This window comes from Poeciliopsis prolifica, unplaced genomic scaffold (genome assembly GCF_027474105.1).
Source record: "Poeciliopsis prolifica strain line A6 unplaced genomic scaffold, Auburn_PproV2 SCAFFOLD149, whole genome shotgun sequence".
In the NCBI taxonomy this organism is placed as follows: domain Eukaryota; kingdom Metazoa; phylum Chordata; class Actinopteri; order Cyprinodontiformes; family Poeciliidae; genus Poeciliopsis; species Poeciliopsis prolifica.
In genome coordinates, this window is record NW_026562524.1 from 37,271 (window position 1) to 61,206 (window position 23,936).

Here is a 23,936-nt window from a genome sequence, read left to right on the forward strand (position 1 = left end):
ATCCATATGTTGAATTATGAAAGTCAACTTTGGCTGGTTTCTGATAGCAGCTAATAGCTTGTCAAGCAGCAGGTTGGCTAGGATCCAGCTAAACAGCTGATATGGGATCAGTGATTGTCATCCCAGTGAATAAATGATCCGTTTTCAGCTGTTACAGTCAGAACTGTAAGGCAGCGAAAATGGGATTATCAATCCAGATTATCTGCACTCAATTAAACACCAGTGATTCTGTTCTTTCTAATATTGAATGATTTATCTTTAACAAGAACAAATTGAACCTGTGAAATATCTGCAGTTCAGAACCAGAACTGACACCAGTCCACTATCTGGACTAAACCTGGTTCTGTGAGCGTCCAGCTGGAAGAATCGCTCACAGTCGACGGATCGACAAAAAGAGGCTCAAATAACTTGTGACTGTAATATGAGAAGGTTTATTTAATTACACTCTTATCAGATTTTACAACATGCAGAAACTCATGGTCTGATGTGAAGCTGTTGAATTTAAAGACAACTGTTTGTGATTTTACTCTGCTGTAAAAAATCCTTTCGATTTGAGAAATATATTTTCATTCCTGTGGATAAATGAGAAATGTCCAGCTTTTCACACCGATGTGTTTTAAAATCAGTCAGGGTCTGTAAGGCAGCTGATTTGGGATTAGCAGTCTGGATTTTGGAACCAGAGCTTGGATTAAGACCAGGCTTTTTATTTTCTTCTGATTTTGCATCATTAACAAGAACAAATGAAACCTTTGAAACATCTGCTTTCTGTTCCCCGGAGTGCTGAGTCAGAACCAGAACAAGTCCATGATCAGAGAAATGGTCCTCAGTGACTCTGACCAGAGCTGCTTTGGTTCTGAGATGAAACGGGAGCATTTAGAGAATCTCTGAACCTGTGATTCTCTAACAGGTTTGGAGAATCAAACACTGAACTTGTGAAAGGATCTTCTGTTGTTCTTGTTTCCAGCAGTGAGTCGACTTTTCCTCCTGTTTGGTCTCAGTTATTGACTGAGACACAATCTTTTGTCTTGTGCTGTTTTGGTCCTTTAATGACTAACATAAATAATAAAAACGGATGTATTTTGGAGTATCCACCTACTGACGGGTTCAGTCTCTGTGATTGGAGACTTCTGACAGGAAGTCCCCAGCTCAGGGCAGCTCCAACATGTTGTACTTGGCCAGCAGGCGTTGAGTCCGTGTGTGCACCACCGACAGCGCGTGGATGATGATGCGCAGCACGGGTGTTGCCTCTTCCTGCTTCTGCACACACACCAGCTGCAGGAAGTACTCTCTGTCAGGAAGTGCGAGGAAAACTATCTCTGCTGCCTGGCGGAGCATCCAGGGATGGTGGGGGGCCAGCGCCACCTTGTAGGCGTCTCTGGGCAAAGGAAACGAGTGAATGTGAGTCAAACACATAGTTCCTACAAGCCTGAACTGGAAGTGATCTGCGCCATCTTAGTAGGTAAGCGCATACCCAATGTATAGCGAACCCATGACTTCGACACCAACAGAAAGAAAATATGTGGAAACTTTTAACCAAGAGAAAGAAACATGAACAAAATGGCTGCTGTTGGATTGACCCACATGAGACAGAGAATGGAAAACATGTCAGGCGATGTGGAGAAGCCGCCTCTGAACTCATAATAAGATATAATGAACTACTTGGTGAACAGGAAGAGTTGAACCCCATGGAGGAGCTTCACCTGAAAATCTATGGCTGCAAACAGTCAGTTTAAAAACCTCTGTGGAGGAAGTGGGAACTTTTATCAAGATGACTGGCAGAGAGACCACATGCAGCAACCAGCAGGAGGCTACATGTCCACCTGAGCTAGCAGATAAAAGCTACGTTAGCTAAGCTAGTTTTGGTACTACAGTGAGTGTTAGCATTACACAGAGGTGTCAGAGTATTCATGCATCATGATTGGCTAAAAGTTATAAAGTATAGTGTTTATAAGTTAGATGGGAAAGAGAGCTAGTTCTCAGCTTGTTGCTAGTTTAAAAAAATAAACCGTGTGACTGTCAACAGTTTACTGAAGTGTGACGTCACATGAGAGCCATGTAAATGATTCATGTTTGGAAGCTGCTACCTGCTGAGCTCTCCGGGCGTTTTGAATCGGCCCTCAGCGTCTGGACCCCCAGACAAACCCTCCAGCATCAGCTTCAGCCACAGCAGCGAGCGATGCAGCCGCAGCAGCGTCCGGCAGCCGGAATCTGTTCGGCGGGAGAAGCTGACCATTCCCGCCTGAAGCTCCGCCCATCATGGATCGAACAGATCGATACACCTGGGCAGGAAATGACCTCAGTAAAGGCGTCTGGGTTCGGGTTTGGGTTCGGGTTAGGGTCAGTTCTGTCATGGTGGACGCAGGAGGACTCACCCCGGTTCTTAGTCCCAATGCTGCTGGGGTTTGTAGTCCAGAGGAACCGGCTGGTTTCAGGGAGAGCTGCCGGATCAGATCCGTCTTTTCTCTCACTTTCTGAGAAAAGAAACTGACCATCGTTCCCAGAGACTCCATGAAGCTGAAGCGAAAAAAATCAGGTTTTTGTTTAGGTTTATGTTCATGCTAATGGTGTGCACTGCTAGCTAAAATGCTAGCTGTGCTAATCACATAGCTAATGCTACAGAGATGGAATGACATGGTACTTAGCAGAAGCTAATGCTAAATGTGTTAATAACACAACATGCGTTCCAACACGTGGCCCAGCAGGGGGGATGTTACACACCCAGCTGTCTTTCATTCATGGTTTCAGTTTCATAGTTTCAGGTTTTGCAAGTTTAAAAGAATCAACAAAAATCTGCATCTTTAAGTCTGAGAAAGTACCAGATGGGTTCCAGAAAGTACACAGACAGATTCTTTTTCCTATAATTTAAATTTGTCTGTGGTTTTGGTCTTCAGACCTTTAAACCAGTAAAGCTCGTTTACTTGAGCAGCTGGTCCCAGCTGAGCAGGTAGGGCTCCAGCAGGACGTCCTCGCCGTCCTCAGCCAGGCTGGACCTGAGGAACCGCAGCAGCTTCCGGGCCTGGAACGCCTGGCCAGGACATTCCCTGACAAGGGGCGGGGCGTCGTCTGACTCCGCCCTCTCATCCAGGATGGGCGGGGCTAGAGGCTACAGAACAGTTCATAACAGTCACTCTGAAACGTTTATCATGATGTTTACATTTGTTGTTGCTGTCGTTCATTTGATTCACCGTCACCATGTGAACATATGTCAGCCGTACCGTCTGGATGTGATACGTCAAACATGGCTGCCACACTGAGCCGCAGTCTCTCTGTTCACCCTGAGCTGAACAGGAATAAGCATCACTAATCAGTTCATTAAGCATTACTAATCAATTCATTAAGCATCACTAATCAGTTCATTAATCAATTTATTAATCAATTCATTAAGCATTACTAATCAATTCATTAAGCATCACTAATCAATTCATTAAATTTGTTTATAACTTGGAGGTTATAAACAGTTTTTGCATCTTAATCTTTGTTCTGAAGAAAGAAAACCAGTCAAAAACCAGTTTCTGTGATTCAATTAGAAACACGAGTGAAACTTTGTTGACGTTTCACTAAAGTAATATTTCAAATCCCAGATATATTTTTTTTTAGTTTTCTGCTCTTGGAAGGTGAAAAATGATTAATCATTGTAACACTGGTCTGATTGATGTAAGCTAATTATAAATATGCTAATGTTTAGCCGCTATGCTATACAGGAGCAGCTCAGGAATGATGAATCGTCTGATGTTGACATGTTGCTACCTGGGGCCCCAAACAGAAATCTGCTTGGGGCCCCGAAAAGGCTCGTGCCGGCCCTGCAAGACCTTCTTTCTGCAGCAGATTACGAGCTGTCTCTTTAAACGCCGAGAAGGAGGCGGAGCCAACATGGCGGCGGAAACTTACGGAGCCAGAAGGAGATGAGGAAGAGGAGAAGAGCGAGAGAGAAGACAGTAGCAGGTAGCGAAGCAGCGCCGACCGCCTGAGGAAAACCATCATCCGCTCCACAAACCGCCGCAGTCCGACGGACGCCGCCGCTGCTTCACACACCTCTGGGTGACCTTTGAACTTGATCTTTGTCCCCTTCGCCTACTTTATCTCAAGCAAACACACAGTCATGCTTTGGGACGCAGGAGACTCTCGATCTGGAGCTCAGAGCAGATCAACGACTTGAGATCAGAAACACTGAGAAACAGGAATTTATTATTTTAATTCAATTATTATTTTAATTCCAGGTTATCAGATACAATAAATAAATGCCTTTTTGTTCTGTGCATAACTCTATCCTCCTGTTCGTTCACTGCAACTTTAAAAGTTTTTAACCTCCAGCCCCCCCTGGTGGACAAACGCAATAAAACATTCAGCAGAGCAGCAGGTTTTTACTGCTGATGGAGATGATGATGATGCCTTCATCTCATAAAGGAAAACAGAAAATAAAACAGTCTTAAATGTCTGTTTTCATTCACTAAAGCATTTTGTTTCCAGTGAAGCCTGAAAAGATTTATTTTGTAAATAGCGCCCCCTACCTGTTCAGATGTAGCAAGACAAAGAGACGGAGAAAAAAACTGATGAGAAACAAATTTATTGATGGTTAAAATCTCACATGAAATCATCTCGGAGATGTGAAACCAGATTTTCCATCAACACTCTGATTGATTCGTTCATCACCGTCTTTGGTGCAAAACTCGACGCCTCACTTTTTGTGCAAAAGATATTTTTGTGCTGCTTTGTGTTTCTGTGCTTCTTTATTGAGGTAACATTTCAATGAACCTGCAGGAAACAAGCTGAAGGGTTTCTATCTAACAAGAATCATGGCTTTCAGGTTTTCACTTTTATAAGGTAAAAGTGTAAATATAAGGAGGAAGTTGTGCTTTTAGAGTTAATATATAAAAATAGAGTAAAAACAAAAAGGGTTTGCATAAATTAGGTGCTGTTAAGCTAATTCAGTTCAATGTAATAAAGAGCTTCAGTGTGGAAGAAAAGGGAAATCCAGTGGATTAATAACTACATCACTACCATCACTACATTATTTCCTGAGTCCTCTGGAGGATTTTACCCATCATGCATCTGGAAGGAGGAAACTGGAAGCTTTCCTCAGGATCAAAACCTAAAACAAATCCTCTGAATTTCATCAAGTGTTTAGAAAGTTTTGGCCATAAAAAGCAGATAAGAAGTTGATCCTGTTTAAAATGAAACCCTGTTTTAAACATCTGCATTTGATTCTGTTCCTCCTGTTCTGGTAAAAAAAAAAAAAAAAACTATAATTGTCTTAAATTTGGGTCGTTTAAATTAAAATTGTGCAACTAAGTTACTTAAGGCTGCATGTACCACTGTCTGTCTCTCTGTGGATTTACATTTTTATTTATTTTGTTTCATATTTGGAAGCTAAAGAAGTTAAATTTTTTCCATCAGTTCATTGAACATGGATGAACCTGTTTCCATGTAGCCTGTAGCAAACAAATATTGTTTTGGATGACATTATTAGTGAAAGAAATATAAATATATTCTTGTATCAAACACAGTAAGAAGTAGATCTTTGATGAAATCCTGCTGATAAGGAGATAAATTTGCCCTTTTCTGCATCGTTAGACGCAGACGTGGAGGTAAGGACTGTCAGGTCGGATCCTGGAAGAGGAAACGTGTGACTGATGCTGGAGTCAGGAGAATCCGTCAGCTTTGACCCGCAGGGCGTCACAAAGGCCGGGTCGGTTCTGGAGAACCTGAGAAAACAAGCAGACGCTCAGAAACAGTCACTGAGCGTTCACCTGTAAACCAGTGGCCTCGACGGGCCAGAAACTGCAACTTAATGGACCTGGGCCACAAAAATGTCATTTTTAAAGATTAAAACCTGAATAGAATTTTATCTGCTCAATTATTAATAAAATCCAAGATTTTATTGAAACAGTTTTTGTAGAAAATAGGGTTTCAAAGTTAGCCAAAGTGCTAACCTACAAGCAGCAGCAAACAAAAACATTATCAGAAAACAAAATAACTGTGAAGTTGATTCATTCAACAGTGACGTTCACCTTCAGGGTGCTGAGAATCTCTCCAAACAGATGCTTTGCTTCCTGAGTATCTGGCTCCTCAAAGTAGTCGGACACAGAAACGTCCACCACGATGGACCTGATGTTGCTGCACACACCTGCGCAGGTGGACAGAACATCAGTCCCTGAGTAAAGAGTGTGAGCACAGGAAGCAGCAGAAACCGGATCTCACTGTGGAAGTGGAGGATGGCCTGGCCGCTGACCGGCGTGTGGGTCAGCATCAGGATCTGCAGACTCTGCAGTCCGGCTCTGCAGAGCTCCGTCGCCACCTGGAGGCTCAGGTCGGTGATGCGCTCCAACTCCAGCACCTGCAGGTGAGGGCAGCTGCGCACTGCAAGAAAACAGAAAAACAGTAAAGAGTTTGTTTTGTTCAGAATGTCATGTTCAAATATCTTTCTTCATGTTGACTTTTTATTAGCGTTCATGATGAATTTTGCATTAAACTGTTAATATTTATTAACGAAACATGAAAACGTTTGTTTACCAACAGTAACCAATCCCTGAGTGTTACAGCCAGCTCCGCCCACACTGAGGCAACGGAGGTGTGGCCAACATCGACCAATCGTCTGCAAGCAGCGGTTTCCAAACCGAGTCGGCTGTTGGCTAAAACCAGAAAACAATATGAGGCAAAAGATTTCAGAAAATATCATTCTGTGCATTAAATATAACTTTTTATAGACATTGTTTACATAATTACTCTAAGTAATGTAGCTTTTTAGTTAGCATTGCTAATCTTAAACAGTTCCACTATCGCTAAGCGCTACTATCGCTAAAGTAGTGCACCAACTATGCTAATTAGCATTGTAATGAGTGGAAGCTATGAAGCTAACTAAAACTTCAACACAAATGTTTTAATAAAGTCATGTTAGCTAGCGCTCGACAATCTACCTGAAAAATTCAGCATAGGAGAAGCTAAATGTGCTAAATATTTTCAAAGGTGGTAAAAGTGCTGACATAAAAATTAGCTCGTCTGTTAGCGCACTAGCAGCTGTGCAACAATGGCTAATAAATTACTTTTATTGAAAAAGCTAAGCAAAAATAAACATAAATGTTTTTACATTTAACATTTACTTTCTATTCCATTTGAAGCAGCTATGAACTGACTGACTCACCTGGGATGTGCCGGCGCCACCTGCAGGCTGCTGATGTTCCTGCAGCCAGCACCCAGAGCCCACAGAACCTCCTGACCGACCGGATCTGAGGAGCTCCTGCAGACAGAGGGACACTCAGGTGAACACTCAGGTGAACACTCAGACAGCCAGGTGAGGCGTGGAGGGGCGGAGCCTCCTCAGGCCCACCTGTACGTGAGCGTCTGCAGGTTCCTGCAGTAGCAGCTGGCCATCCACAGCGTCCTGTCGGTGAGGATGTGGGGACACTGGGAGACGGAGAGGTGGAGCAGACTGCCCCCTGCTGACCGCAGCAGCGCCTCCACGCCCGGCTCCACGCTGCCCCTGAGACACACAGGTCAGCACAGCTTCAGACCTTTAATGGTCTGAACGCAGGAAACAGACGGACCAAAACCGTTTCCATGTAACCTGCACAGTCTTCAACTTACTAAGAGATAAGAACATGTTTCAACTTTCTCTGAGTGTTAATCCCTCTGAGCCGCCGCTGTGCATGTGTGTGTGTGTGTCTCTGTGTGTGTGTCTCTGTGTGTGTGTGTCTCTGTGTGTGTGTGTCTCTGTGTGTGTGTGTGTGTGTGTGTGTCTCTGTGTGTGTGTGTGTGTGTGTGTGTGTGTCTCTGTGTGTGTGTGTGTGTGTGTGTGTGTCTCTGTGCGTGTGTGTGTGTGTCTCTGTGTGTGTGTGTGTGTGTCTCTCTGTGTGTGTGTGTGTGTGTGTGTGTGTGTCTCTGTGTGTGTGTGTCTCTGTGTGTGTGTGTGTGTGTGTGTGTGTGTGTGTGTGTGTGTGTGTGTGTGTGTGTGTGTGTGTGTGTCTCTGTGTGTGTGTGTGTGTGATACCGAGTGTTTTTGTGGTAATCCTCTCGCGTCTCGTCAGGCCGGCGGCTTCGTGGCTTCAGGTTGTTGAGGACGACAGACTGGGTTTGAGTACACCACTGAGACAAAGTCTGCAAGAACTAAACACACGACATGAAGGTTTAATCCAGACAACGATGGAAAAACATATTTATAAACACAAAGATGCTTCAGACTCTGAAACTCAGAAATTCAGTCACCGTCTGAATGTCCAACATCATCTGGGAGTGAAAAGAGCCTGAATGCAGTTAGCTAAAGTTAGCTAAAGTCAGCTAAAGTTAGCTAAATAGTTAGCTAAAGTCAGCTAAAGTTAGCTAAATAGTTAGCTAAACAGTTAGCTAACTGCAAACTAGCCAGTTCTTTGCGACACACTGATGTTACTTTGATAAATTATCAGAATCTTCTCTAGTAGCAGGTCTGAATTAGTCATTTGAAAGGTGCAGAGGACAGTGAAGCTGCTGTACCTCGGCCGACACTCGAGCATTCTCCAGTCGGAGGCGAGTCCAGACTGCCGGGTGCCTAGCAACAAACCGCCAATCACAGCACACCTCGGCCGCCAGCAGCAGCGAGCGAACGTCCAGGTACGGGAAGACGCAGAAGAGCCCCGCCCTCATCTTCAGGGTGTCCGCCCCCGGCATCCTGTCGGCATGACAACGGGAGGGGGTGGAGCCGATGGAGGAGGGCGTGTCTGGGTGATGAAGGAAGAGGGAGAAGAGCAGATAAGAGGAGACAACACCTGTAACAGGCAGCAGGAGGAAGAGGAGGGTCGTTACCTGATCCAGGTGTGTACTTCCTGGCCAGAATGAGGCGCCTCAACTCAGCGCTGCTCCACAGGCCTTCCTCCTCCTCCTCCTCCTCTTCCTCAGTGCTGTGGTGACGAATGTTTCTTTCGCTCCAGGTTCTTCCCCATCCTTCCTCACCGACCCTGGAAACACAAACGGAGAAAACCATTCTGAGTCTCTGAAGCCTGCACACCCGATAAAATGCCACTGGACAGTTTTTAGTATCTTCTCTACCAACACTGCAGATAGCAGAAGCTAACGCTAAAGCAATATATTTTCTGCAGGTTTTCTGGAGGTTTTCTGCAAGTTTTCTGCAGGTTTTCTGCAAGTTTTCTGCAGGTTTTCTGGTAGTTTTTTGCGGGTTTTGTGGTAGTTTTTCTGCAAGTTTTCTGCAGGTTTTCTGGAGGTTTTCTGCAGGTTTTCTCGTACCAGACTCTCTCCCTGCGCCTGAGTCCCTCTCTGTCCTGTGGAGTCCAGTGTGCAGCGCAGTGAGACGGGAGGAAGTGGACCGGTCCTCCCTCACAGTCCCAGACCTCCGAACCCAGAGACAAGGTCCGCATCTGATCACTCAGCCCACTGGAAAACACAAACTCACCACTTTAAGAAACAAGCTGAAGCTCTTCAAAGACATGAAGACAGGATCTCGCTGAGCTACCTGTGATGATAGCGGCTGAGCGTCGGCTCTCCCAGCCTGTAGGAACTGGAGACGCTGTAGCTCCTCTGGAGCAGAAACATGAGACATGGAAGTCACAAAATGTTATCAAGGATTTCTGGTTTCTAGTGCAAATATCTCACTTCATCTAAATAAGACTAACCTGGCAGTAAACTTTAGTGAGTTACAGGAGCTTGTTTACGTCTATAATCCCTTAATATTGATGGAAAACTGTCAGATTATTTCACTTCTAACATGAGGAAAGTGTCTTGAAATAAGTGAATGGAACAATATTTTAATCAATATTAAGAAATTATTGATTTGAAACAAACTCCAGTGACCTGTTAGTCTCTTATTTCAGGTTTATTAAGATATGTTGTGTTTTTACAGTGCATGTTCTGTGTAATCCCAGTAAAACCAGAACGTTTAGCGTCTCCCACCCTGTTGCCGAGGCTTTCCTGCATCTTGTAGGTGATGATGTCATCGGCGCTGCCGTCCAGGCTGCGTCCGGGCCGTCCAGGTCCGGGTCCGGGTCCGGGTCCGGGGCAGTAAAGCTCTGAGGGGCAGTTGGGCTCGCCGTACTGGAAGCGGTTGTTGCTGAGCAGCAGCAGCTGCCTTTCTGCTCGGTCTGCTCGCTCCAGCAGCGACTCGATGAACAGCTGCATGAAAACAGACGACTGCTTCACATCCGTCCTCAGGAAAGGGGTTCAATGCGTTTCATCTGTTTCTTATCTGAAATTATTTAACCTTAAAGCTAAAAACAAAACTCTGTAAAAACATTTCGTACATTTTTCACTCTGTATTCGCTGGGAAGCCATTCCTCTAAAAACAGATAATTGATAATTGATTATTTTCAATTAGAAATTTGCCTTAATCTACGTTAAAGGGCTCAGTGGGAACCGTCTCACTATACAACATCTACATCATGTCAAACTCGAGGTCCGGGGGCCAAATCTGGCCCGCCACATGTCTTTATGTGGCCCAATAGGCTTCAGAAGGAATAAAACCTTTAATATGCTTAAATATTATTTTATCAATAAAATTAAAGCAGCTTTCATTATGCTGCCAAATTACATCAATCGGTTCCTCCAGTTTTTCACAGAAATCCACTGAAAATCATCAGAACCTCACAGATTTTCACGAGTTCAGGAAAAGAAATTATCTTGAAACAGTTAAACATCGTGTTTAAGTGACGCTGGCTCCCACCTGCAGGTGGCGATATTTCCTGACGCCTAACTTGATGTCAAGTTAAAGTCTGATTAATACGGCAAGCAGAGTCAAATTTACTGTCATGCAAATATCGCAAAATTAGGACCAAAAAAAATCAGTGATTTTGATTGTAAAATATTACAAAAACAATCAAAATCCTGGAGGTTGTGAAAAGATTTCCATATTATTAAACTTTAATATTAAACTTTTAACAATATTTACTGCATTTTTGTGTAATTTTAAAATAACACAAAATAAGTTTAAATGGTTAAATGAGAAATCTGCAAAGTTTCTATTGTTTGATTTATTGATCACTAAAATAATTGTTAGCTGCAGCTCTAATAACTACAAAACAGAAACAGCAGATTCTTCACTCGTCAGATCTGTACCCACATCTAATCTAATCTAATCTAATCTAATCTAATCTAATCTAATCTAACCTGCAGTCTGGATTTTGCCTCCGCTTCTTTTTCTGCCGTCCGCCTCAGGAAAAGCTCGATGTCCATCATCTCCCTGAGAAAAGTGTCAAAAATGCTGAAAACATTCAGAAAAAACGTCAAAATAAAACCCAGATGTTTTTAAAATAAATCGTCAGATTATTAATCGTTTTATTTTAGAAATTACAAAACCAGACGAACCAAAATATAAAGTTAAGTGGAAATTTTGGTATTTAAGGACCAAAATGATAATAATTCAAATAAGAAATAAAAAAAAATAACAAAACCAGGAAAAATATTTTTTCTAAATCAATAAAAAACTTCAAAAACTTTAACAAAACATTTGAAGAATCAGTGATGAGAAAAGAACCACTGCAGGAAACTGGAGCCACTGGGAGGAAACTGGAGCTACTGAGAGGAAACTGGAGCTACTGGGAGGAAACTGGAGCCACTGGGAGGAAACTGGAGCTACTGGGAGGAAACTGGAGCCACTGGGAGGAAACTGGAGCTACTGGGAGGAAACTGGAGCTACTGAGAGGAAACTGGAGCTACTGGGAGGAAACTGGAGCTACTGGGAGGAAACTGGAGCTACTGAGAGGAAACTGGAGCTACTGGGAGGAAACTGGAGCTACTGGGAGGAAACTGGAGCCACTGGGAGGAAACTGGAGCTACTGAGAGGAAACTGGAGCTACTGGGAGGAAACTGGAGCTACTGAGAGGAAACTGGAGCTACTGGGAGGAAACTGGAGCTACTGGGAGGAAACTGGAGCTACTGGGAGGAAACTGGAGCTACTGGGAGGAAACTGGAGCTACTGGGAGGAAACTGGAGCCACTGGGAGGAAACTGGAGCTACTGGGAGGAAACTGGAGCTGCTGAGAGGAAACTGGAGCTACTGGGAGGAAACTGGAGCTACTGGGAGGAAACTGGAGCTACTGGGAGGAAACTGGAGCTACTGGGAGGAAACTGGAGCTACTGAGAGGAAACTGGAGCCACTGGGAGGAAACTGGAGCTACTGGGAGGAAACTGGAGCTGCTGAGAGGAAACTGGAGCCACTGGGAGGAAACTGGAGCTACTGGGAGGAAACTGGAGCTACTGAGAGGAAACTGGAGCTACTGGGAGGAAACTGGAGCTACTGGGAGGAAACTGGAGCTACTGAGAGGAAACTGGAGCTACTGGGAGGAAACTGGAGCTACTGGGAGGAAACTGGAGCTACTGAGAGGAAACTGGAGCTACTGGGAGGAAACTGGAGCCACTGGGAGGAAACTGGAGCTACTGGTTTGACCTCAGTCGGAGCCTCAGGGCTGCTGAGTCTTGCTGTCGTCCTGCATCCATCATCACTGGACGCCGCGCAGCAAAGCGTGTCAGAGTGATGCAAAGCAAACATGGCGTGTTCTCCGTCTGACAGCCTCTCTGCTGTTTGCTGCTCTTTAGACCAGAAAATAACCCGACCTTCATGAAGCGCTTTGGGCTTCCTTTGTTTAAAGCCACATGATCCACATTCAGGCTGCTGCATTAAACGAGTCTCACCACATTTACACAGAGAGGCGTTCAAACCCAAGCCTCTGGCTCGGTATTTTTAGCTTCTGTTGTTTACATTCTGTCTGTTTTCAGGAAAAGCTGCAGAGTGAGGCATCAGCAGTTTGTGAGACTCTTTGGTGAGACAGAAAACAAAGCAAAGCAAAGCCTGCAGGATACTGACTGGTGTCGCTCACTCAGCTCTGCCTCTTTCTCTGCCAGGTTGGTCTTCAGACGCTCCAGCATCTCCATGGCGGCTGACGCCTGCAAGGACAAACAAAAACAGGAACAAAAAGTTATGCAATTAATTCAGGCCTGAATGATTTTGCTAATAGCAACTAATCCGCTAACAGCAGAGCTAACTTTTAGCTAACCGCCTCAGAGCTTCTGCTAACTTTGAAAACGTTTTACACACTTAATGTTTCTAAATTAGTTTTATGATTAGATCTAAATTTAAAACCTTTACGTTCATGCTCTTATTTTGAAGTATGTTGGTCTCATTTTCACTGGTTCACACATTTGCTAATAGTGGATCCAGTTTTTAGCATTTTGCTAACTTCTCCAGTGTTTCACGCTCTAAGAAGAAAAACGTTTCACATCTGCAGTTGCTAGACATTTACATTCATGCTTTTATTTTGAAGTGTGACACACATTCTTCTGCTAATGTGCTAATCTGCTAAGCTATTTTTTAAGTTAGCGCATTAATGTTTAGCATGCTTATTGTCTCTGAAATCAATTTTTCTGGATACATTTTAATTGTTTTTTAACTTTCAGTTGAATAAAGTTCAGCCTTTGTAGTTACATTTTTATTCTCCGTTTTATTTTGAAAGGCATGTGGACCATTTAAGAGGCTGTTCTGTTTCCTGTCTTCATGTTTTCACCAATAACTTTATTTAAAACAAAAGCATTACATGAACAATATAAAATAGAGAACAAAATCTAAACAACAAAATGATTTTATCCAAATCGATCAACTGATGAGAGGAACTGATTGATCAGTGTGTTTTTCAGGAGCAGCTCCACCCACCTGTCTGGACAGGTACTCCGCCTTCTCCTCCACCTCCTCCTTCTCCCTCCACAGTCTCTCCCTCTCGCTCCTCCTCCGCTCAAGCTCCGCCTCCCTCCGCTGTAGCTCCGCCCTCAGCCGCCCGACGCGCCGGTTCACCTTCTCCTCCACCTCTGCAAACGTCCGGGCGATCTTCCGGTCCAGTCCAAGTCCCAGCCGCTCCTCCAGGCCGATGTCCACCGTCAGCCGGAAGTCCAGGACGCCCGCAGCCCCCGGAACCAGAGAGCCGGGCCGGGCCAGAGCTGTGCAGGGCTCCTGCCCGGGCCGGGTCCGGTTCGGTGGGCCGAAGGTTCCCCGGAGCAGCTGGACGGAGGCCGAGGAGGAGGCGAGGTCCAGGCAGGCCTGGAAACTCTGGGCCTCCATGTCCGGACGAGACGCGTCGCTCTGGGCCGCTGCTGGTCCAGGAAGAGGCAGGAGAGCAGGACCAGAACTTCTGACCCGGGCCTGGACCAGAACCAGGAATTACTGAACAGTAAGAATATCTCAAAATGTTCTGCACATGTGGAATGAGCCTTTAGCGGATCAAATCCTCTGAGACACCAGAAATCAAATGAAAACATGCAGGGAGAGAACAGCAGAGGATTAAAATCTATTGAAAATATTTCTAGTCACAGCCAAGAGAGAGAAAATATTAAACACACTTCCGCTAATTTGCTAATCCGCTAATTATGCTTAACGCTAATTTTCTTGGCTGGTTTTTAAACTTTCAGTTTGAAAATGTCCTGAAAGAGAGAAAAATATAGAGAGCAAACATAGAGAGCAAATCTGAATTGATGACAGTATTGATTGATTTGTTGTGACAGTTTCTCAGTTTGTGCCACTTGTTCAGTTTTCTAATCTGCATTTCCCGGCGTTGGCTTGAAACTGATCATGAACGCAGCAGCAGACTCACCTGCGACAGAACCAGCAGCGTCTCATAGGTGTGTCTGCCGACCAGGTGAGCCCGCAGCGCGGACACCGACGGGAAGCGGCTCCGGTCGCCGCAGCGGGGCAGAAGTAGGGCAGCGAGGAAGAGGAGGAGGAGGAGGAGGAGGACATGATCACCGAGCAGCAGCGGGACCTGGAGCCGGACGGAAACTGGGTCAGGCTCTCCGAGCTGCTGCTATTGATCACTGGCGGATCCGGAGGAAGCTGCAGTTCGGAGTGGGAGTGGGTTCCTGCTTCATCACGCGTGGATGAGCAGGAATAAAGGAGCGTCTGGGCGTGGAGGCTGAGCCACTTTCACCCACTGTCACTCAGTATTTCTACACGTTTTGCTCATTTTATTGTTTTCTCACATTAGAAAACATCATTCTTAATTTAAAGATAGAAAATCAGTTTAATGTTTTATTTGCTATAATTATTAAAGCAGAAATTATCTTTTCTATGTTTTCCAAGCACAGAGACATTATACAGCCATTTGTTACCTTCAGTTCTTATAAATATCCTATATATATATAAAATATTACTTATAAGACATTTGATGCCTCTGTCTCTTTAAAAGTTCCTGTTCTGTCTGAAGCTCCGCCTTCAGGAAGTCCTCCCAACATGGCTCCTCTGTTAATCCTTTGACGCGTTCAGCAGCGTTACCTGGACAGCAGCTCCTAAATGAGCTCAGCGGTTCCACCAGATGTTTACTAATTGCTGCTGGCTAGTCTGAAGGAGCTGAGTGGGGGAGGAGCTCCGACTGGAAGGCGGGGCTAAGTCCACCCTGCCGTTTCACACACTTGGGACAAAATAGTTAAAATTTGATATACTCAAAATAAAAATAATAAAAATTAAAACGCAGAAATATTTGGTTGTTATTTTCAGTCTTATATTCATCAATAAACCACAAAGAGCTTCTTGATTTTTGTGGTCAATATTTCCTACATTTTTATGTAAATTTCTATATTTTCATTTTTAGATTAAAATTCTGGTCTATTTTCAGTTTTTCTAAAAGTTTATGGTTAACTCTGTGATTCTGTTTCTGTCCTGATGTTTGACTTTTATTTTGTGTTTCTTGTCTTTATTTCTGAGTTTATTATTGCTCGAATGGTCTTGCCATATTCAGTTGTTTATTAATGCAATGATTTGAATAAAATGAAAGATTTAAACCCAAACAGAACCTTTTAACCTTCTAAAGATCCTGGAGGAAACATTTGTTGAATGGATGTGATGAACCATCTATTCCATGCATTATGATTCGGTCGACCCGTATTCTGTCTGGTTCTGTTCGGTTCAGTGAGCCGAAGCTCCAACTGGACGCCATGGATTTGGATAATGGTCACATGTCCCAGTTACAGACTGAATATCAACTCACAGCAAACAAAATATTTAACTTGCAAACAATATTTACTGTGTTTAGCTTTAAATTTATATCTGCTTTAAAGATAAATATGTAGTTTTGTACATAAATGTAGTAAATATTTAGCTTGCTAAACAAATATCAAGTTTGGTGCAAAATGTTTGGCTTTCTAACTAAATGTTTAGTTCAGAAGAAAATATTTGCTTTGATACTAAATAGTTTGTTTGAAAATGTGAAAATTTCACAATTTGCAAAAAGAATCAAGCAGATCAAGCAGATTCTGTTTTCAATCTTATTTTCATCAATAAACCACAAAGAGCTTCTTGATTTTTGTGGTCAATGTTTCCTACAATTTTATGTAAATTTCTATATTTTCAGGTTAAGGAAATATATGCTAATAATTTATTAATTAAATAAATTAATAGCATGTTGAAAATGTGACTCTTTCATGACAATAATCAAAATTATTGTTAATCTTTCGCTGTTATTTCATAAAACCAATGAACTGCAGATGCTTCATAATAAACCAGTTTTTAATAAACCAGTTTTTAATAAATCAGTTTTTAATAAATCAATAACTGAGAAAAAACAAAATATCAGAGCAGATGATGATAATTAGCTTTTAGTTACAACATTTTACTGCAATATTTATGTCAATAATTTTTAGTCAATTTAATGAATTTAAAATTTAAACTGAAATGATTGAGTTTGGATGAAAATCCTCAGCTGATTGATCCATCGATCACTGATTGATTGATTGATTGGCTCATGAGGTTCATGTAGAGAAACTTTCTCCTCCTCAGGGATTACTGAAGTTGGGAACTGATCCCCCAAGTTAACAGCAATCGATACCTGTGATTATTGATCAGCTGCTGGTCCGTCGTTACGTCACTCTCTCCTCGCCTCCGTTTCAACCGAACCCGTTGCCATGGTTTCCTGCTCTTGGTCGTCTGGGCTTTTCGGACCGTCCGGTACCGGCAGCGGATCTCGGAGCTGCAGGATGGATCGAAACAGAACCGGATGCGCCACCGCCCCGCGCGCACCGTCACAGCGAGCCGCCGCCGCCGCGTGCTTCTGATGACGTAGGAGCCGCGTGACGTGTCACTGCTGATAAATCAGACTTGTTTTCCCCTGTTTTATTATTATTATTCATGCTGTTGTTGTAATAATAATAATTGTTATTATTATTATTATTATTATTATTGTTGTTGTAATAATAGTAATTGTTATTATTATTTTATTATTATTATTATTATTATTATTATTATATATATATGTTGTGTCCTTTTTTATGTCAATTTGTTTTGTAATTATTGTTTTATTAATAATAAAATCTTTTCCAGATGTTTACAGCTGCATAAAAGTCAGATGAACCGGTTCTGTTTGGTTCTGTTTCCGAAAATTGGCTGTAGAATCACGTAAAAAAAAAAAATCATGTTTAAGTGTAAACAAACTTCATTAGCTTGTTTCTTCAGGAGTGGAGTCTTGTGGAGTGAGTCAAAACTCTCACTAGTTTTTCCAGGATTTTCCATTTTATTTTCTCTGTTATCCACGAAAAGTTACTGAAATCAAGTCTGTCTGAAGAAATGCCCGAAAATATAAATACACCTCAGAACATGTGAAAACCAACCTGGCCCTGGAGCCATGTTGGAATAGAGGAGCCATGTTGGGATGGAGGAGCCATGTTGGGATGGGGGAGCCATGTTGGGATGGGGGAGCCATGTTGGGATGGTGGAGCCATGTTGGAATAGAGGAGCCATGTTGGGATGGTGGAGCCATGTTGGGATGGGGGAGCCATGTTGGGATGGTGGAGCCATGTTGGAATGGAGGAGCCATGTTGGGATGGGGGAGCCATGTTGGAATAGAGGAGCCATGTTGGGATGGAGGAGCCATGTTGGGATGGGGGAGCCATGTTGGAATGGAGGAGCCATGTTGGGATGGAGGAGCCATGTTGGGATGGTGGAGCCATGTTGGAATAGAGGAGCCATGTTGGGATGGAGGAGCCATGTTGGGATGGGGAGCCCTGTTGGAATAGAGGAGCCATGATGGAGGAGCCATGTTGGGATGGGGAGCATGTTGGAATAGAGGAGCCATGTTGGAATAGAGGAGCCATGTTGGGATGGAGGAGCCATGTTGGATGGGGGAGCCCTGTTGGAATAGAGGAGCCATGTTGGGGTGGAGGAGCCATGTTGGAATGGGGGAGCCATGTTGGAATGGGGGAGCCATGTTGGAATGGTGAGCCATGTTGGGATGGTGGAGCCATGTTGGAATGGGGGAGCCATGTTGGGATGGTGGAGCCATGTTGGAATAGAGGAGCCATGTTGGGATGGTGGAGCCATGTTGGAATGGTGGAGCCATGTTGGAATAGAGGAGCCATGTTGGAATAGAGGAGCCATGTTGGGATGGTGGAGCCATGTTGGGATGGGGGAGCCCTGTTGGAATAGAGGAGCCATGTTGGGGTGGAGGAGCCATGTTGGAATGGGGGAGCCATGTTGGGATGGTGGAGCCATGTTGGAATAGAGGAGCCATGTTGGGATGGAGGAGCCATGTTGGGATGGGGGAGCCATGTTGGAATGGGGGAGCCATGTTGGGATGGTGGAGCCATGTTGGAATAGAGGAGCCATGTTGGGATGGAGGAGCCATGTTGGAATGGGGAGCCATGTTGGTTGGGATGGGGGAGCCATGTTGGAATAGAGGAGCCATGTTGGGATGGAGGAGCCATGTTGGGATGGGGGAGCCATGTTGGAATGGGGGAGCCATGTTGGGATGGTGGAGCCATGTTGGAATGGGGGAGCCATGTTGGAATAGAGAGCCATGTTGGAATAGAGAGCCATGTTGGGGTGGAGGAGCCATGTTGGGATAGTGGAGCCATTTGGAATAGAGGAGCCATGTTGGAATAGAGGAACCAATTGGGATGGAGGAGCCATGTTGGAATGGTGGAGCCATGTTGGGATGGGGGAGCCTGTTGGAATAGAGGAGCCATGTTGGGGTGGAGGAGCCATGTTGGGATGGGGGAGCCATGTTGGAATGGGAAGCCATGTTGGAATGGGGGAGCCATGTTGGAATGGTGGAGCCATGTTGGATGGTGGAGCCATGTTGGAATGGGGAAGCCATGTTGGGATGGGGGAGCCATGTTGGAATGGGGGAGCCATGTTGGGATGGTGGAGCCATGTTGGAATAGAGGAGCCATGTTGGGATGGAGGAGCCATGTTGGAATGGTGGAGCCATGTTGGGATGGGGGAGCCGGTTGGAATAGAGGAGCCATGTTGGGGTGGAGGAGCCATGTTGGGATGGGGGAGCCATGTTGGAATAGAGGAGCCATATTGGGTGGAGGAGCCATGTTGGAATGGGGGAGCCATGTTGGAATGGTGGAGCCATGTTGGGATGGTGGAGCCATGTTGGAATGGAGGAGCCATGTTGGGATGGGGGAGCCATGTTGGAATGGGGGAGCCATGTTGGGATGGTGGAGCCATGTTGGAATAGAGGAGCCATGTTGGGATGGAGGAGCCATGTTGGAATGGTGGAGCCATGTTGGGATTGTGGAGCCATGTTGGAATAGAGGAGCCATGTTGGAATGGGGAGCCATGTTGGGATGGTGGAGCCATGTTGGAATGGGGTAGCCATGTTGGAATAGAGGAGCCATGTTGGAATAGAGAAGCCATGTTGGGGTGGAGGAGCCATGTTGGGATAGTGGAGCCATTTTGGAAGAGGAGAGCCATGTTGGAATAGAGGAAGCCATGTTGGGATGGTGGAGCCATGTTGGAATGGGGGAGCCATGTTGGAATGGTGGAGCCATGTTGGAAGGGAGCCATGTTGGAATGGGGGAGCCATGTTGGAATGGGGGAGCCATGTTGGAATAGAGAAGCCATGTTGGGGTGGGGAGCCATGTTGGAATGGGGAGCCATGTTGGAATGGGGAGCCATGTTGGAATAGAGGAGCCATGTTGGGATGGAGGAGCCATGTTGGGATGGGGGAGCCCTGTTGGATAGAGGAGCCATGTTGGTGGAGGAGCCATGTTGGAATGGGGAGCCATGTTGGAATGGTGGAGCCATGTTGGGATGGTGGAGCCATGTTGGAAATGGAGGAGCCATGTTGGATGGTGGAGCCATGTTGGAATGGGGGAGCCATGTTGGGATGGTGGAGCCATGTTGGAATAGAGGAGCCATGTTGGGATGGAGGAGCCATGTTGGAATGGGGGAGCCATGTTGGGATTGTGGAGCCATGTTGGAATAGAGGAGCCATGTTGGAATGGGGAGCCATGTTGGGATGGGGGAGCCATGTTGGAATGGGGTAGCCATGTTGGAATAGAGGAGCCATGTTGGAATAGAGAAGCCATGTTGGGGTGGAGGAGCCATGTTGGGATAGTGGAGCCATTTGGAATAGAGGAGCCCATGTTGGAATAGAGGACCATGTTGGGATGGTGGAGCCATTTGGAATGGGGGAGCCATGTTGGGATGGTGGAGCCATGTTGGAATGGGGGAGCCATGTTGGATGGGGGAGCCATGTTGGAATGGGGGAGCCATGTTGGAATAGAGAAGCCATGTTGGGGTGGGGAGCCATGTTGGAATGGGGGAGCCATGTTGGAATGGGGAGCCATGTTGGAATAGAGGAGCCATGTTGGATGGAGGAGCCATGTTGGGATGGGGAGCCTGTTGGAGGGAGCCATGTTGGGGTGGAGGAGCCATGTTGGAATGGGGGAGCCATGTTGGAATGGTGGAGCCATGTTGGGATGGTGGAGCCATGTTGGAATGAGGAGCCATGTTGGGATGGTGGAGCCATGTTGGAATGGGGGAGCCATGTTGGATGGTGGAGCCATGTTGGAATAGAGGAGCCATGTTGGGATGGAGGAGCCATGTTGGGAATGGTGGAGCCATGTTGGGATGTGGAGCCATGTTGGAATAGAGGAGCCATGTTGGAATGGGGGAGCCATGTTGGATGGTGGAGCCATGTTGGAATAGAGGAACCATGTTGGATGGAGCCATGTTGGAATGGTGGAGCCATGTTGGGATGGGGAGCATGTTGGAATAGAGGAGCCATGTTGGGGTGGAGGAGCCATGTTGGAATGGGGGAGCCATGTTGGAATGGGGGAGCCATGTTGGAATGGGGGAGCCATGTTGGAATGGAGGAGCCATGTTGGGATGGGGGAGCCATGTTGGAATGGGGGAGCCATGTTGGGATGGTGGAGCCATGTTGGAATGGGGGAGCCATGTTGGGATGGGAGCCATGTTGGGATGGAGGAGCCATGTTGGGATGGGGGAGCCATGTTGGGATGGTGGAGCCATGTTGGGATGGGGGAGCCCTGTTGGAATAGAGGAGCCATGTTGGGGTGGAGGAGCCGTGTTGGGATGGGGAGCCATGTTGGAATAGAGGAGCCATATTGGGGTGGAGGAGCCATGTTGGAATGGGGGAGCCATGTTGGAATGGTGGAGCCATGTTGGGATGGTGGAGCCATGTTGGAATGGAGGAGCCATGTTGGGATGGAGGAGCCATGTTGGAATGGGGGAGCCATGTTGGGATGGTGGAGCCATGTTGGAATAGAGGAGCCATGTTGGATGGAGGAGCCATGTTGGAATGGTGGAGCCATGTTGGGATTGTGGAGCCATGTTGGAATAGAGGAGCCATGTTGGAATGGGGGAGCCATGTTGGGATGGTGGAGCCATGTTGGAATGGGGTAGCCATGTTGGAATAGAGGAGCCATGTTGGAATAGAGAAGCCATGTTGGGTGGAGGAGCCATGTTGGGATAGTGGAGCCATTTTGGAATAGAGGAGCCATGTTGGAATAGAGGAACCATGTTGGGATGGTGGAGCCATGTTGGAATGGGGGAGCCATGTTGGGATGGTGGAGCCATGTTGGAATGGGGAGCCATGTTGGGATGGGGGAGCCATGTTGGAATGGGGGAGCCATGTTGGAATGGAGAAGCCATGTTGGGGTGGAGGAGCCATGTTGGGATGGGGGAGCCATGTTGGAATGGGGGAGCCATGTTGGAATAGAGGAGCCATGTTGGGATGGAGGAGCCATGTTGGGATGGGGGAGCCATGTTGGAATAGAGGAGCCATGTTGGGGTGGAGGAGCCATGTTGGAATGGGGGAGCCATGTTGGAATGGTGGAGCCATGTTGGGATGGTGGAGCCATGTTGGAATGGAGGAGCCATGTTGGGATGGGGGAGCCATGTTGGAATGGGGGAGCCATGTTGGGATGGTGGAGCCATGTTGGAATAGAGGAGCCATGTTGGGATGGAGGAGCCATGTTGGAATGGGGGAGCCATGTTGGGATGGTGGAGCCATGTTGGAATAGAGGAGCCATGTTGGAATGGGGGAGCCATGTTGGGATGGTGGAGCCATGTTGGAATGGGGTAGCCATGTTGGAATAGAGGAGCCATGTTGGAATAGAGAAGCCATGTTGGGGTGGAGGAGCCATGTTGGGATAGTGGAGCCATTTTGGAATAGAGGAGCCATGTTGGAATAGAGGAACCATGTTGGATGGTGGAGCCATGTTGGAATGGGGGAGCCATGTTGGGATGGTGGAGCCATGTTGGAATGGGGGAGCCATGTTGGGATGGTGGAGCCATGTTGGAATGGGGGAGCCATGTTGGAATAGAGAAGCCATGTTGGGGTGGGGGAGCCATGTTGGAATGGGGGAGCCATGTTGGAATGGGGGAGCCATGTTGGAATAGAGGAGCCATGTTGGGATGGAGGAGCCATGTTGGGATGGGGGAGCCATGTTGGAATAGAGGAGCCATGTTGGGGTGGAGGAGCCATGTTGGAATGGGGGAGCCATGTTGGAATGGTGGAGCCATGTTGGGATGGTGGAGCCATGTTGGAATGGAGGAGCCATGTTGGGATGGGGGAGCCATGTTGGAATGGGGGAGCCATGTTGGGATGGTGGAGCCATGTTGGAATAGAGGAGCCATGTTGGGATGGAGGAGCCATGTTGGAATGGTGGAGCCATGTTGGGATGGTGGAGCCATGTTGGAATAGAGGAGCCATGTTGGAATGGGGGAGCCATGTTGGGATGGTGGAGCCATGTTGGAATGGGGGAGCCATGTTGGAATAGAGGATCCATGTTGGAATAGAGGAGCCATGTTGGGATGGAGGAGCCATGTTGGGATAGTGGAACCATGTTGGAATAGAGGAGCCATGTTGGAATAGAGGAGCCATGTTGGGATGGTGGAGCCATGTTGGAATGGGGGAGCCATGTTGGGATGGTGGAGCCATGTTGGAATGGGGGAGCCATGTTGGGATGGTGGAGCCATGTTGGAATAGAGGAGCCATGTTGGGATTGTGGAGCCATGTTGGAATAGAGGAGCCATGTTGGAATGGGGGAGCCATGTTGGGATGGTGGAGCCATGTTGGAATGGGGGAGCCATGTTGGGATGGTGGAGCCATGTTGGAATAGAGGAGCCATGTTGGAATCGTGGAGCCATGTTGGAATAGAGGAGCCATGTTGGAATGGGGGAGCCATGTTGGGATGGTGGAGCCATGTTGGAATGGGGTAGCCATGTTGGAATAGAGGAGCCATGTTGGAATAGAGAAGCCATGTTGGGGTGGAGGAGCCATGTTGGGCTAGAGGAGCCATGTTGGAATAGAGGAGCCATGTTGGAATAGAGGAGCCATGTTGGGATGGAGGAGCCATGTTGGGATGGTGGAGCCATGTTGGGATGGAGGAGCCATGTTGGGATGGTGGAGCCATGTTGGGATAGAGGAGCCATGTTGGGATAGAGGAGCCATGTTGGGATGGAGGAGCCATGTTGGGATGGTGGAACCATGTTGGGATGGGGAAGCCATGTTGGGAGACTTCCTGGTTGGTGGAGCTTCTGGAAGAGCAGGAGGTTAAGGTAGCATCATGGAGATGGAGTCCCTCAGGGCTGTATGTTGGGAATAAGTTCCTTATTCCATCTTTTTCAGACGTACGTCCTTTAAAATTATTATAAACATCAGCAGATCTGGGTTTTTTTCCTCTGGGTATTTCCTTTCCTGAAAATACGGGCCTGACATGACCTGATGCTTTAGA

General features: G+C 46.2%; 1 protein-coding gene and 1 pseudogene across 1 annotated transcript; both read right to left on the reverse strand.

Moving 5' to 3' along the window:
• Nucleotides 1-415: 415 nt before the first annotated feature.
• Nucleotides 416-4,243, reverse strand: LOC129355870 (ceramide-1-phosphate transfer protein-like). The gene is given in 8 exon segments (XM_055025487.1): nt 416-1,375; nt 2,085-2,252; nt 2,254-2,279; nt 2,373-2,514; nt 2,919-3,103; nt 3,216-3,280; nt 3,889-3,930; nt 3,933-4,243. Coding segments are annotated over 8 exon segments (906 nt in total). The 5' UTR covers nt 3,982-4,243; the 3' UTR covers nt 416-1,146.
• Nucleotides 4,244-5,028: 785 nt separating this feature from the next.
• LOC129355860 (F-box only protein 41-like) lies at nt 5,029-16,987 on the reverse strand (annotated as a pseudogene).
• Nucleotides 16,988-23,936: the final 6,949 nt, after the last annotated feature.